We start from the raw sequence: 13914 nt of genomic DNA, 5'->3' as shown, positions 1-13914 counted from the left end.
CCCTACAGTGGATGACAGCAGCTCTGCAAGAAACGCTGCAAAACAGATGAACAATGTCATCCATGGGAAATTTGCATCAATACACAAAACCAGATCAAAGAAGAGGATGGCTGAGTGAATCCACACTGCAGTTCAGGTTTCCAACTCCAGCCGTAGACTTTCCTGGACATTTGGGAATGGTGCCTTCGAGGACAGAGTTTGGGGGAGAAGCAACTGCCATTGTGTTGAAGGGGTTCTGCAACTGCTTCTCAAATCCTAACCTGTATCCCAAAGAGACTGTGCCAGGTGCAGGGACTCCAGAAGCAGGTTATCAGGGATGCATGAAAAGTGGTTCACTTTCCATGCTAGAAACACAGTGGAACAATCCCACGAGCACTATGTCAGATGGCCATCCGCGGAAATCCCTGGCTGGCCACTGTTGGAACTGAATGCTGGACTGGATGTCTCTTAGGCTGACACAGTCCAGCTGTTCTGAAGGCTGACACATTCAATTGTATCAGCTTTATAGTATAACTTGACTCTTTGGGGGAGAAAGCTACGTTTCCTCCTAGCCCTGTCAGCACTGAGACTCACCCTGGCCAGAGCCAGATACACCTCCAGCTCTGCAATGCGCCGGCCTACACAGCTGCGCTTGCCAAAGCCAAAAGGGATGGAGGCGTAGGGGTGGTGCGAGTCTTCCTTGTGCAGCCATCGCTCCGGCTGGAAGGAGTTGGGATTGGAGAAGTACTTCTCATCGCGAGAGGTGGCATACTGGCAGAGGCTGATCAGGGTCTGAGAAAGGAAAAGGGACATCATAAGGAAAGCAGTCCAGAAACCCATGTCTGAGAGCACACATGCACAAACGCAATCTATTTGTACTACAAATCCAACTGCTAAGGAAGCCTCTTAGCTTTGTTGTATCCAACCCATTCTCCTTCTTTAGGTCTTCCATTTGGACTCACTTCTGGAGTATGGCCTTCTTTCAACCATCTACCCCCATTTCCCCTGTACATCTGCTGCCCCTGAACTTTCAACAGCATTTTTTAAACCTCCTGTCCTCGGGGAACCCTTTCCACGAGCTTGCCTTAGACTATCAGATTTGTGGCCATGACTCACTTTTTTAGGGATGAGATAGTCCCCCACTTGGATATCCCTGTCCGAGATGACACGTGCGTTGCTGGGAATCACTGGGTACAACCTGCAGGGAGAAACATACAAGTGAAGTGAGTCTAAAGGAACCGTTCCTCACACGTTGCAAGGCTTGTGGGGCGTTTGAGTACAAGGCACGTGGGTACTAGCTAACCATCTGGCTAAATGACCACATTCTTACAGCTGTCAAGATCCAAAGGGGAGCATTTATAATAACCAACTTTATTCAGCTTACTTATAGCCTGCATGTCTCACTGAAACTCAGCTTTCTTGCTAAAGTTTATACAGGTAAAGATGGGAATTTGAGTCTTCTGAGTTGCAAAGATCTCAAGGAGCATGCAGGGGCCTGATCATGGGAGATGTTCTTCAAGTTCCTGCACAATGGCGGAAGGATCCTTCTTTTATATACACTTTAAAAGACCTCATGTCTTAATATTGGCTCCAAGTTTGGTTTTGCTTTTGGCTGAGAGGGGTTTTTTTTGCCTCTGGTTAATCTGGATTTGTGTGGCTGTCATCTATCTGAATTACTACCAGTCTGGCGCTCTGTGATTTGTTGCTGATGTCTTTGGCTGTTCTGTTTATGTCGCTTAAATTGGGTTGATGCTTTTAATGATCTGGTCTTGGCCTCTCCATCTGCTGCTGCATGAGAACTCACCTCAGTGTTTCCTTCATCACCGCCTTCAACAGCGGCATTTTGGCTACGTCAGCAGCTGTTGGGATGGGGTTGTCTTTCATTGTTGCCATAATTTCCTTGTAGAGGTTTGCCTGCACCTGAGGGTGTCGGGACAGTTCATACAGACTCCAGGACAAAGTGCTTGAGATCTGCAGAGATCCAGAGAAGGCTAGATTAATCATTAGGCAGAGCAGGCCATAGCTGACCAAAGGCAAGAGGCTTTGTTGTAAAGTGCTGGGCAGAGCATGGCAGGGGAGCCAAGGCTATGCTTGTGCAAAAATTCAGCAGTCTGGCAGGATGTGCATGGTGTAGAGTGGAACAGCCATTCATGCTATCCTGAAGTAAAAGATTAATAACCAGGGAGAGTGTTTGTCCATTCAGGTACACAGCAACTTGGCTGATCAACGACACTGGAAATTATATACGTGCTTGCTTACTCCCTGTGAAGGCAGACAAAGGAGGGAGTGAGGCATGTGGTACAGTGGCTAGGGCATTGGACAAGGACTTGGGAGAACTGGGTTCAGATCCTCACTCTGTCAGGACGCTTAATGGTAGTATGAGCCTACATAGAGTTATTCCATTTCTAAACCCATTAGTGGGAGTCCTTGAGCCAGACATTCTTCCTCTTAATTTAACCTGCCTCACATGGTGGTTGTGATAAAATGGGGGGAGAGGGCAAACCATGTACACTATCCTGAACTTTTTGGAGGAAAAGGTGGGATAAACGTCAAATAGGAAGATGTAGACCAGAGAGGAGTCCCAGAATATAGGCCTCCATGATGCTTGGTCAAGAAAAAAGGTAGATAATCCAGAAAGGATTGTCAGAGACCACAGCCCTATGCACGTCAACCCACAGAAACACACCCCCTAACCCTTTCATGAATCTACCTGCATTTGTCCATCCTACAGAACAGACTTATTTCAACACAGCAGCTGAGCACACAAGGCTTCTACCAGCAGGAGAGAAAAATCCTCCTTGTGCATATAGGAAACACTTCCCAAAAATCCTCACCGTGTCCACGCCAGCCAGCAAAAGTTCAGTCACATTTCCATAGATGGATTTCATGGACAATTTCTCCTGAGCCAAGTAGTAAGTCAGATATTTTCCTTCCACCTTCTCCCCGTGTGAGATCTTCTCTGAAATCTCAGCCATCCGCTTGTCAATGTGTCCCTTGGCTGGAAAGAAATGGGCAAGAAATGAACGCTTGTTCCCATGGGATAACCATCAAGCAACACATCCTGTCACCGTTAAACACATGTCACCTTTGACAGGCTGGTTCTTACTTAAGGCTAGCTCTGTACAATTCAGCACAAGTAGGAAAAAGACATTAAAGATCAGAGAAAGGTATAGGTTAGGACAACTATGGTGGCAAATATAGTTCTCCAGGCAGGAGGGCACTTCTTGGAGGAGCCAACTGCATGACATAACTGTGTCCCAGTAGCCAAGAGGCTAAACAGGGAGCATACGACAAAATACAGCAATTACGGCAGAATACTGAGTAGCTCAGCTGCTGGGAAACTACCAGGTTTCTAGTCCTCATCGCGAACAACCTTTTACAAATCCCAGATGGTGAATGTTTCCTAGTGGCTTAACAGAAAATAGTATCTGGAACAGAAGAAGTATCCAGTTGGCAAAGGTTATCCTTCCCAACCACCGACATTCGTTGGTGGCCTCAAAATTGTGGAATTCTCTGACAAACGTTACTGAAGCCAGAGACTACTGAAATCTAGAAAATGTTATAAAAAACCATTCTTCTTTTGGAGGCTTCCAACAGCATATAATGACCAGTAAACGTAACAAATGGTTTTGTTGATGAATAATGTACATTTTAATTCTGTTTACTGTATTGGTTGTAAACGGCTCTGGGGCATGGGGAACCAAGAGCAGTAGAAGTCTAGTTAGTAGTCGGAAGAACATCATAATTATTGAAGAAAAAGGGTTTTCCAGGTTCTGGGGGAACCCCCACATATTTCCATTGCAGCTACAGACTTGTAACAATTACGTTGATGTATGCAAATGTGCTTAGTCAGCAGCAAAGGTACAGAAAAGCACGAGCACCTGGAAACGCACTGGTTGGTACCGTGATGCCCAGGGGCACCATGTTAGGCAATCAGTGCACTACAGTAGCTTTTAAATAAGTCAGACAGCTCTTCTTTGTGGCACTGAGAAACCCAGCATGGATACTCACCAAAAGCAAACATATAGTCCCAGGACTCGCAGAATTTCTGCCACGGTTTAGGAAAGATGCGGTGCAAGATCTTGGGCATCGCCATGGTGAGCAGGGTCATGACAAACATGGTGTTGATGGAACTGATGAAAGTCTCCGTCTCCTTTGGCACTTTGGGCTCCAGGCAACCAATGCGGGATTCAAAGAGGACCGAAGAGATGCCTAAGGGGAAGAGGGGAGTCCAGAAAGAGGACGGGTCAGGATCAATGGAGTCACCAGAGCAGATCACAGTCTGAAAGCCCACCTTGACTCATTTCTTGCCCAACCTTGAAGATGTAACTCGGGGTGGGGGAGAGATTGGAAATGGGGAAATAAATGCCCATCTGTCTTTCTGCTGTTGTGAAGACGATTACTTAAAACTTACTCATTTCACGAGTTCAACAAAGGAAAAATCAACAAGCATTTATTAAAAGCAAATTGGACTGGTGCATGACTAACCATGCTTGCGAATGATCTGGGCACATGTCCAGATTATAGTGTGCCATATCCTGAAAAATCTGCAGCAATTTTGGCAGAACCCGGGCATGACACATTCATAAGACCAGTGTTGCTTTCATGGTGGGGGGAGGGTGTATGAATTGGCTTTGCTGGCATTTGCCTTCCAGAAATCAAGTGACATGTAGAAAAAGCAGAATACATCAGGGTGAAAAATATCTATAGCCTGTGAGCTTCCAAGTGGAACGATTCTCCAGTTAACAACAGCAACAACAACCCAAGTTTTATGTCTAGCAAAGCCAGGTTGGAACGATTCTCCAGTTAACAACAGCAACCCAAGTTTTATGCCTAGCAAAGCCAGGTTCTGCCAGGTTCTGCAGGCTACATAGGGTTGCAAAATCCCCCCTGGCCACCGGTGGGGGATATGGGGGTAAGGGTTGCCAGATCCAGGTTGGGAAACTCCTGGAGATTTGGGGAGGGAGCCTGGGGAGGACAGGGACCTCAGTGGGGTACAATGTCACAGAGTCCACCCTCTAGTCTAAAGCATCCATTTTCTCTAGGAGATGAGCTTTAATCCAAGGGGATCCCCAGGTCCCACCTGGAGGTTGGCACCCTGAAGGCTATGTAAGTTGGAACACTGATTCTGCTTGTCGGTCAAATGAAGAGCTATGCAAGGACTTGAGACTTCTGGCCAATTCAGAAGTTTTTTTTTTAAAAAAAGCTCTGCTAATCAGAGTTCAATTCATTTTCTGAGATTTCGGGCATTTGCTCACCTACTTTCTAGAAGGAGGAATATGCAGTTTAAAAAAAGAAAAGAACATTGACACTGAAAGGGGGTGCTGAATTCTGCATCCACTGCCAGTGTCTCTGAACTCACAGAATGTACATTATTATTCCAGATAAAGCTGAGCAGCAATGCAGAAGCGGCAGCAACACGGGAGTCTGAGGACTATGGAACACTGGAGTTGCTGTGTCAGAACTGAGCGAAAGGCGAAGAGGAAGCCTCTCACATAACAGCCCTGAATTACCAACCATGTTACAAGCTTCCAGGCAGCCCCAACCTAGACCCACCTCACAGACCACCAAGAGTCACCCCAGCGTTGCCCTGTCCCAGCACATACCTTCTAACCCAAACTTGTAGAACTCGCCCGCCACGTCTTTGACCACGCGCTGCTCGTGAAGATTCCGCTGGTGCTCCAGCCGGCCAATGAGATCACTGACCACCTCATTCAGAGTGCCCGTGTAGGCCTCCACCTCCTTGGGCTTCAGCATGTGCTTGCCGAGGATGCTGCGGATTTTCTGCCACTCTTCGCCTTCCCTGGGAAGAGGAGCGAGGCTTTGGTTAGGTTGCTGGGCTGGAGAAGCGCCCCGAGCGAGAGGGAGCATTGTGCCATCGCAGAGCACAGGCACGCATCATTCCAAGCTGTCCGCTTTGGGATCCAAGCCTTCCCCCCCCCCCCCCCCCCGTACAGGGAAGGATGCAGCCCACCCATAACACAAAAGCAACTTTTACAGGCCACCCAGGAAGACTCGGACTGTGCTTCGAAAGTGTGGCCCTAGCCAGTCTGCCTGTCGCGTTGCATTTCCTTTCGTTACTCACATCCTGTGTCTAGATTGCGGAAGCATCCCCCCCAGCTGTTTTAGGGGGGGGGAAACAATAAAACACCAAGGAAGCCCTGAGTCACAGCTGCTGAGATCTGAAATGACTTCTCGCTCACAGCCCGTATGTTGCACAAGCCCAGGCAGGAGCCTACAGTTCCTGCATGATGCATTTCCAGGAAGACGAGCGTGAGAACAAACAGCCCGGAAGCAACATCGGGCTTCATTTATGAAACTGGGGAAGGTCTCTTCCTCTCCTTTTGTAGGTATGCTCAGAATTGGGGGTTCAGTGCTCTTTCGAGTGAGAGATAAGCTCTAAAGAAGGGGTCCCCAACACAGTGCCCACTGATACCTTTCCTGGTGCCCATTAAGTGTTCTTAGAAAACGGGTGGGGCCCGGGGGGCTTTTTCCCAGCAAGGCCTCTGATTGGCCATTGGAGATTTCATTGGATGTGCAGATTTCAAAAAAACATTGCTTTGGCATAGGGTTGCCATCCCCCTGGTTGGGCCAGGGGATCCCCCCAATTTTGGGGCCCCCAATTCCCACTACCGAACAGCAGCATCCTGCGGGGACGCCACTGATGCAATGATGTCCCAAGTAGTGATGTTATCACACTGGGGGAAACTCCATGGTTTTCTGCGCATGGCAGAAAAGTCCGACAAGGAGCCAGAAACCCCCCGCCATAGCTAAGGTGAGACCTGGTAACCCTACTTTGGCATCAACTGCCACAACAGCACAAGGATCTTCACTTTGTGACTGAAGGTATGCTGTGGTAGCTGGCTCCACCTCTTGCAGCACAGCAGCCATTTTGTGGCTGCGCCCGCCACACCTCTGTCAGAATTCCAAAGAGGCCCATGAGCTCAAAAAGGTTGGGAACCCCTGCTCTAAAGTCAGGCATATTAGGAGAGAACTTCTATGAAGCTATTGATGGGGACGACTGCTCAAAAACAGCCTGCTTCCTTCTTTCCTTGGGAGATACTGTTTTGGGGATCATTCACTGGAATCTTTCCTGATCATGGCTTAATGAGGAGCACCACAGACTCTAGGGCTGCCAAGTGGGGGCAGGTGGCGGGTAAACCCCCGCTTTGGAGGCCCGATTTCTGCCGCCATGGAATCGGGCCCCGGGGGGAACTCCGCCCCCCAAAGCGCAGCGTGGCTGCATCACCAGAGGTGACACAACCACGTCAATCACGTTGGGGGGGAGGCCCCGATCATCGGAGGGAAAACTCTATGGTTTTCCCTCCGAAGATCAGGGCCACGCCCCCAACGTGATTGACGTCCACGTCACTTCTGGTGATGCGCTGGCGGCGCGCGTGTGTGAAGTGTGCGCGTGCACCCCCGCCGGGCTTTACAAGACATTTGGCAACCCTAACAAACTCTGTAGTATCAATCCACATTCATCTCTTTATTAATCCACATTCATCATTTTACCAGACTCCTTGGTTTGAGCTCTTAAGTCAGAGTCGTCCCCCCCTCCCCAAGTGTGTGACAAATCAAGTCCTCCAGAGTGTCATTCTAGTGCATAGGCAATCCTCTAGTGCAAGATGCCATCCTTCCCCTCCTGAGACCCACATTGGGGCAGCATTGCTTCCTGTCTATTAAGCCAGGGAACAGGCAGCAATGTAGCACAGGAAGTATTCAGGACTGTGCGTTGTCAAACATTAGGGGCTGGTCTGAAGTGAGGGGACTTTAGACTCCTCCTTGGGGAGCTGTAGGGAAGGAGTAAAATCAGGATGAAGGGAATTGGGTATTTTAAGCTTGTCTTGAGAGCTTCTCCTGGCAGCATCACTAGCACACCACCAGGACCCATTGCCAGGGGCAGCTCTCTGCCCTACTAGACTATAGTTCTTCTAACAGTTGACTCTTCGCTGGCAACTGGGGTTGCCAGGTCCCTTCTGGCCACCAGTGGGGGATAGGGGAGTTGCCAGATTCAACTTGGGAGACTGTTGGAGATTTGGGGATGGAGCCTGTAGTGTATTGAAACGGCTTACATGAATCGCCGCATTGACTCCCCATGTTAAGCTCGAGCCAGAGGAAGGCTCCTCCGAGATTACGTGCTATTGGTCGCTCCTCAACAGCGACCAATCAGAACTGCACCTAGTCCCTGCGAGGGAAGAACTCTCATTGGACTTTATCCGCACAACCTCATTGGTTGTTTATTGTAGAGGCGTGGCTACGTTAGCCCGGGAATGTTTAAAAGGCGCCTAGCTCCCAATGTTAACTTGTTCTGGTTATGACTTATTCAAGCACTTGTTCGTACCTTCAATAAAGCTGTTCACTTTTGCTGAAATCACTCTCTGTATCTTTGTTAGCGGTGATCTAACAGAGCCTGAGGAGGGCAGGGTTTGTGGAGGACAAGGACCTTAGCTGCCTGTAATACCATAGGGTCCATTATCTAAAGCAGCCACTTTCTCCAGGGATCTGGTCTCTTGTCATCTGGAGATCAGTGATAAATCCAGGGTATCTCCAGGCCACCCCTGGTGGTTGGCAACCCTAGCTTTGCTTCTGCCACACGTGATGTTCCAATACGGTCCACCACTTTTGCAGAAGCGACAGCATGGTCCCTCCCTGCTTGGCTGTCATATTCTAGACTACAAGTCACCTTTGAAATCCTCCCCTAGAAGTTGCTAGAGGAAACTGGTGGAATCCCAACCACAAAACTTTGGAATGATTTCTGAGAAATGCTAGTCAAGGGAAGGCCAACAGTGGTTAAACTTGTGAGTTTTAAGCCGCCACTTCAACAGCATTTTTAATTCAGAAATTCCTTCAAGGATTTGAGGGATGGTAAAGTTTTAGGTCTGACTCGGTAAATGGCTTTTAGAAATTTGTGTGGATTGGTTTGGCATGATTGACTGACACTGCAATTAGATTTTGGCCCCGGTCACACGGCAAAGTTGCCGCGGGAGAGGCACGGATGGTGGGCGGATTATCCGGGCGCGATCACACCCCAACATCTGGGAAGTGGAGTGCACCCATGGCTTACCGCCAAAAATGTGCGTTAAAAAACTAGTACCTCCAAGTTACAAGTACTAGTAAACGTTTGCCACGGGCTGCCTCCAGACTCCTGTGGTGTGATCGGGCTGGCGCGCGGCATTTCCCTCTGGTCCCTCGTTTACCTGCCGACGCCGAGGGAAGGACCTGTGGTGTGCCGGCGGCGCGTCTGATCGTGTAATCGTGGATCAAACTGCGCCGGGGCAATTAGCCACGCCCCCCGATATCCGGCCCGCCTTTGATTCTTTTCATGAACATGGGCAGTGGGTTGTTGTGCTCATAATGAGGGGGCCGATGACGGAGCAGTCCCATGCCAATTGGATGCTTCGGACAGATGCATCCCTACAGCCCCTCCTCCAACAACCCCAGCCAGCTTGTTTGGGCGAAGCAGCAGCAGCAAATACTTACGCAGTCAGCAGCCCATAGGAATGGCCTCGGGACACTCTGTAATCCTTCCAGGAAGAGAGGTCGGAGCGGATGGGGTGCTTGCCTTCCTGTCTCAAGACCTGCTCAATCAGGCTAGGGTCGGCGACGTTGACCGTGAGGATGGGCCCGAAGCTGGCTTTCCATATGGGGCCGTATTTGGCTTTGCTTTCCATCTATGAAAGAAGCAGAAGGCAATTGCTTATTGGGCACCATAGAATGGCCAGTGAAGCTTCCCAATCCCCCCCCCCCCCGGATCATGAATGCTCCCTTTGCTGGATTCCACTCCTGCAGAGTAGCCAAAGGCTTTTTCGGTAAAAGATGCCAGAAAGAGCCATCAAGCTTTGCCACAATGGCACCATTTCTCTGCCTTCAACAGCTGCATGCAAAGTATGAGTACAACAGATGAACTCCTTGCATCTCCGTGCTGGAGAGAGCTTTGACTGCCAGTATGGTGTAGTGGTTAGAGACCCAGGTTCAAATCCCCCACTCTGCCATGGAATCTTACTGTACGACCTTGAGCTGATCACATGCTCTCAGCCTACCTCACAGGTTTGTTGTGAGAATAAAATGGAGGAGAGGAGAATGATGGAAGCTGCTTTGGGTCCCCACTGGGCAGAAAGGCAATAGGTATGAATGAAGTCAATCAGTCAATCAAAATGGAACTGGAGTCTTTCATGCAGGACACAGAAGCCCCACCAGAAAGCCAGAGAGCTGCCAGCATTGTGACGGGCATGTTGTTGGTGCAGCATCACACCTTTGCGATCACACGCTCCTAGGTCATGGCAGGATATGCACAAACCCAACAAAGCTTGCTTGGAGGGACTGCCCCAAGGGGAATTGAGAAATAGTATCTGTTCAAGAAACAGCCATCCCTGGCGTAGTGGTGAACTAGCAAGTGCTGCATGCAGAAAGCTCTCTGAGGCCAGCTCTTAAAAGACCCCATCCTCGCAGTGGTGCTATGAGAGTTGAACTTTGGCTCGTGGGCTCAGCAGAGGGACTGCGGGGGAAAAGCAGGCTATGTAACTTCACATTTGAAGCATACATTACCATCTAAAAGGGAAGCACTCATGGGACCATTAAAGCCAGAATCTAAAATGACGTAACAGCACCACTGTGTGCTTACCTCTACCACTGAAATCCACAGAACTTAATTTGTATGTTATTTTGGCTAGGGGAGGGATGGCAGCTCCTCCAGGCTTATGCAGATCCCATCAGATCTTGGAAACTAAGCAGGGTCAGTACTTAGATGGGGGACCACCAAGGAAGACTCTGCAGAGGAAGGCAGTGGCCAACCACCTTCTGCTTCTCACTTGCCTTGAAAACCCCATTAATTGTTGTCCCTTCACACCCACATTCTTACTGAGAATGCTGTGGAATAGTTTTACTGTGCAGTCCTAAGCAGAGGACTTCTAGGTTAATTGACTTCAGTGGATTCAGAAGGGTACAACTCTGCTTGGGATTAGATCTAGATGGGTAGCTGTGTTAGTCTGTCTGCAGCAGTAGAAAAGAGCAAGAGTCCAGTAGCACCTTAAAGACTATCAAAATTTGTGGTAGGGTAAGAGCTTTCGTGTGTCACGGCTCACTTCTTCAGAATGGGACTGCACTGTTACTTTCCAAATTGTATACAGACTTAATCTACTTTCAATACAGTTCCTAGTACTGCGCTGTTAGTTTATCAACAAAACATTCTCACATCTTGAGGACTATGCCGCCCCCCAGTCTGCACAGGTTCTTGTTAGAAAGGCCTGATTATGTTATCTTTAAGTTTCTAACCCACATGATTATAATGGTGTTGTTGGAGGCCTGGCAGCAGAAAAACTCAGATGCAATGAAAGAGATGCAGAAAAAGCCAAATCTGTTCTTTGGCTTCTTTTTCAAAGGATAACTCAACCCCTTCTTCACACACACAAGGAATGCAAATGGGTAGCAGGGAACATGGCAGAGTAGTAAAAGAGGATGAGATAATGGACAAACATACAAAATTATCTTTATAAGAAGCATGAGCTATTCTCAAGGCACCTAAAGATAAAAGGGACACTCAACTTAGCCAGCGTTACAGAAATTTTTACTTGGCTCTGTAAAACTTATTTGTCTTATTCTTCCAATCAGCAACTGGCCCTTCCTTGGCCAAACCTGCCCCCATCACCACCCAAGGGGTGTTTGCTCCCTAAATTACATTTCATAGACAAAGAGGAGGTATAGAGGGAGTTGGAGCTGTGATAGTAGTAATCACAGGCAAACTGTCCTCTTCTCCAACTAGCAAAATCAATGCTGGGACTCTGGCAGTCTGGATGAATAACTAAAACGTCATCGTATGTACAGAACTGGGTAGCTGCAGTGGAATATAGGTGTGAAGGTTGCAACCCTGTCTTCAAAACAAGTGTTTGGGCAGTTTCAGAGGAAGCATGTTTACTTAGAAGTTAGCCCTACTGAGTTATCAATGAAAATAGAGGAAGAATGCAACCTTTTGTTGGACAGTAGGCAGGTTTGGGCAGTATCATAAGGCAATGAATCCCCCCCCCCAATTAATTAAGTGGACAATGAGATGCATCCTTGATTTCATGATTCCATTACCAATTGAATGGAGTTCAGAAGCATCTGAGCACGAGTTAGCATTGAAGTTTGTAGAATTTTTACCCCTCCCTGGTATCATCGCCATTCTTACATTTTTTAAAAAAATAGGTATTTGTATTAAGAACATACTTCTTGCACATTTAAAACAACCTTGTTTGTTATGCATGTTTAACACGTACAGCGGACGCTAGCATTATAATGCTCCCATTTATGCCAGCCCCTCCAAAGGGCATGTAGAGTTTTAAAAGCTGTGTGCTTACAGGGCTAGGTGATTTACACTGCAAGGACTAAATCACTTCACTCAACATAGCAACTAAAACCATGTCTACCTGCGCACTTGCCAAGCTTACACAGAACTGTATTGACAAGCCAACCAAGGAGTACGATGCTTAGTCTACATTATTTAAATAGCTTTTTAACAAGCACATCTGGAGACGGGCGGTAGGCATTGCAACGTTTAAGCACACCCGAGGGAGGATTCTTGTACCTTCTTTTATATCCCTTGCAGGGCACATGTTTAAACTGCTGAGACAAGTAATCAGACAAACACATTAACCTACTTTATGGTATTAGGAAACCGTGTGTATTTGTTCATATGAGCAATTCCTGGCTTTTGGAAAAGTCATTCCAAATGCAACTCCCGTTGATTAAATTATGTGGATTAATGCAGGATGAGAAGGGTTTTCTAACTGTAAAGCATTGAGATAAAGTACTCTATTAGAGCACCAATACGGTGTAGTGATTAGTGTCGGACTAAGATCTGGGAGAACCAATTTCAAATCCCTACTCTGATAGGGAAGCTTGTTGGTCACTTACACTCTGTCACCTAACCTACCTCACTGGATTGTTGTGAAGGTAAAATGGAGCGAACATTTACACAAAAGCTGATACTCGGAATTAAACTTTGGTGGTCTTAAAAGTGTCACTGGAACCAAACTTTGTTCTGTTGCTTCAGTCCATCATGGCTACCCACCTGAATCAATACCATCAGGGAGAAAGGCAAGGTACAAACTAAGTAAATTAATAAATATTCTATTATTGATATAAACATCAGAAAGTTAGAGGATATTCCACACTCAGGATCCCACACAGGACAAAAGTCTTACCTGGAGTTCATGCAATCTGGACAGCCCCTTTTTGCAAAAAAGGTCAGTCAAGAAGCTAAGAGTACTGGGTCCGGGCATCTCCGCCATGGTCTTGTGAGTTTTGACAACTCTTGACTGAGATTTAAAGAGTGGCTCTGCCCAGCTCTCGGGAAAGCATCTAGCCAGCAAAGAAGCCTTGTTGGCCAACTTGATCGTCTGAGTCATCTCGGCCCTATACCCGTGGAACTGGGTGAAGAGAAAGCGATCTTTTTCATAGGGAGCTTCATTTTTGACAGCCTTTTATTGATCTGGCACGCACGTGGACGGGGCAGGCCACGCCCCCCGGCATGGCTCATTAGGAATCCCCGCCCACTCCGGATGCGTCAACATTTTTGTTATGCAAACGCAGCTGCCCAAACTGTCCAATCCGAAGAGGCCGCTGAAGGTGTGGAACAAGGAGGAGGGGGCGCATCTCGTGCGGTCGGCGATGCGTTTGGAAAGATCGGAGCAATAGCGAAAATAACTGGCGGGGGCGTCTAAACTGGTCACCGGAGGAAAGATGAGCCATTTCCCATGTCGAACCGCTTCATTCATCCGGCACTGAGGAACGGGTACACTGAATCCGCGGGTTGAAGTTACTGGGATTATTGCTGCTATTTTGCGAGCGTTTGATTCGTATTGCATTTAGATGCACGTGTCGTATTGCATTTAGATGCACGTGTTCACACCTTTTTATTTGGGGTTCATTTAATCCGGAAAGATCACCAGCTTTTGT

At 47.9% G+C, this 13914-nt stretch overlaps 1 protein-coding gene across 1 annotated transcript in view; it reads right to left on the bottom strand.

Annotated features, from left to right (window-relative positions):
- LOC107119675 (25-hydroxyvitamin D-1 alpha hydroxylase, mitochondrial) overlaps positions 1-13364 on the bottom strand; it is a 14113-nt gene extending 749 nt beyond the window's left edge. The window contains exons 1-8 of the mRNA XM_015422225.1: positions 13161-13364; positions 9463-9653; positions 5586-5782; positions 3991-4191; positions 2814-2977; positions 1784-1950; positions 1096-1177; positions 574-771 (exon numbers count right to left, since the gene is read on the bottom strand). Coding sequence (XP_015277711.1) covers positions 574-771; positions 1096-1177; positions 1784-1950; positions 2814-2977; positions 3991-4191; positions 5586-5782; positions 9463-9653; positions 13161-13364 — 1404 coding nt within the window. The remainder of the gene's footprint in view (positions 1-573; positions 772-1095; positions 1178-1783; positions 1951-2813; positions 2978-3990; positions 4192-5585; positions 5783-9462; positions 9654-13160) is intronic.
- Between the last annotated feature and the right edge of the window lie 550 nt (positions 13365-13914).

The sequence above is a fragment of the Gekko japonicus genome, unplaced genomic scaffold (assembly GCF_001447785.1).
Source record: "Gekko japonicus isolate JY-2015 unplaced genomic scaffold, Gekko_japonicus_V1.1 scaffold459, whole genome shotgun sequence".
In the NCBI taxonomy this organism is placed as follows: Eukaryota; Metazoa; Chordata; class Lepidosauria; order Squamata; family Gekkonidae; genus Gekko; species Gekko japonicus.
This window is presented reverse-complemented; position numbering and strand designations above follow the sequence as displayed.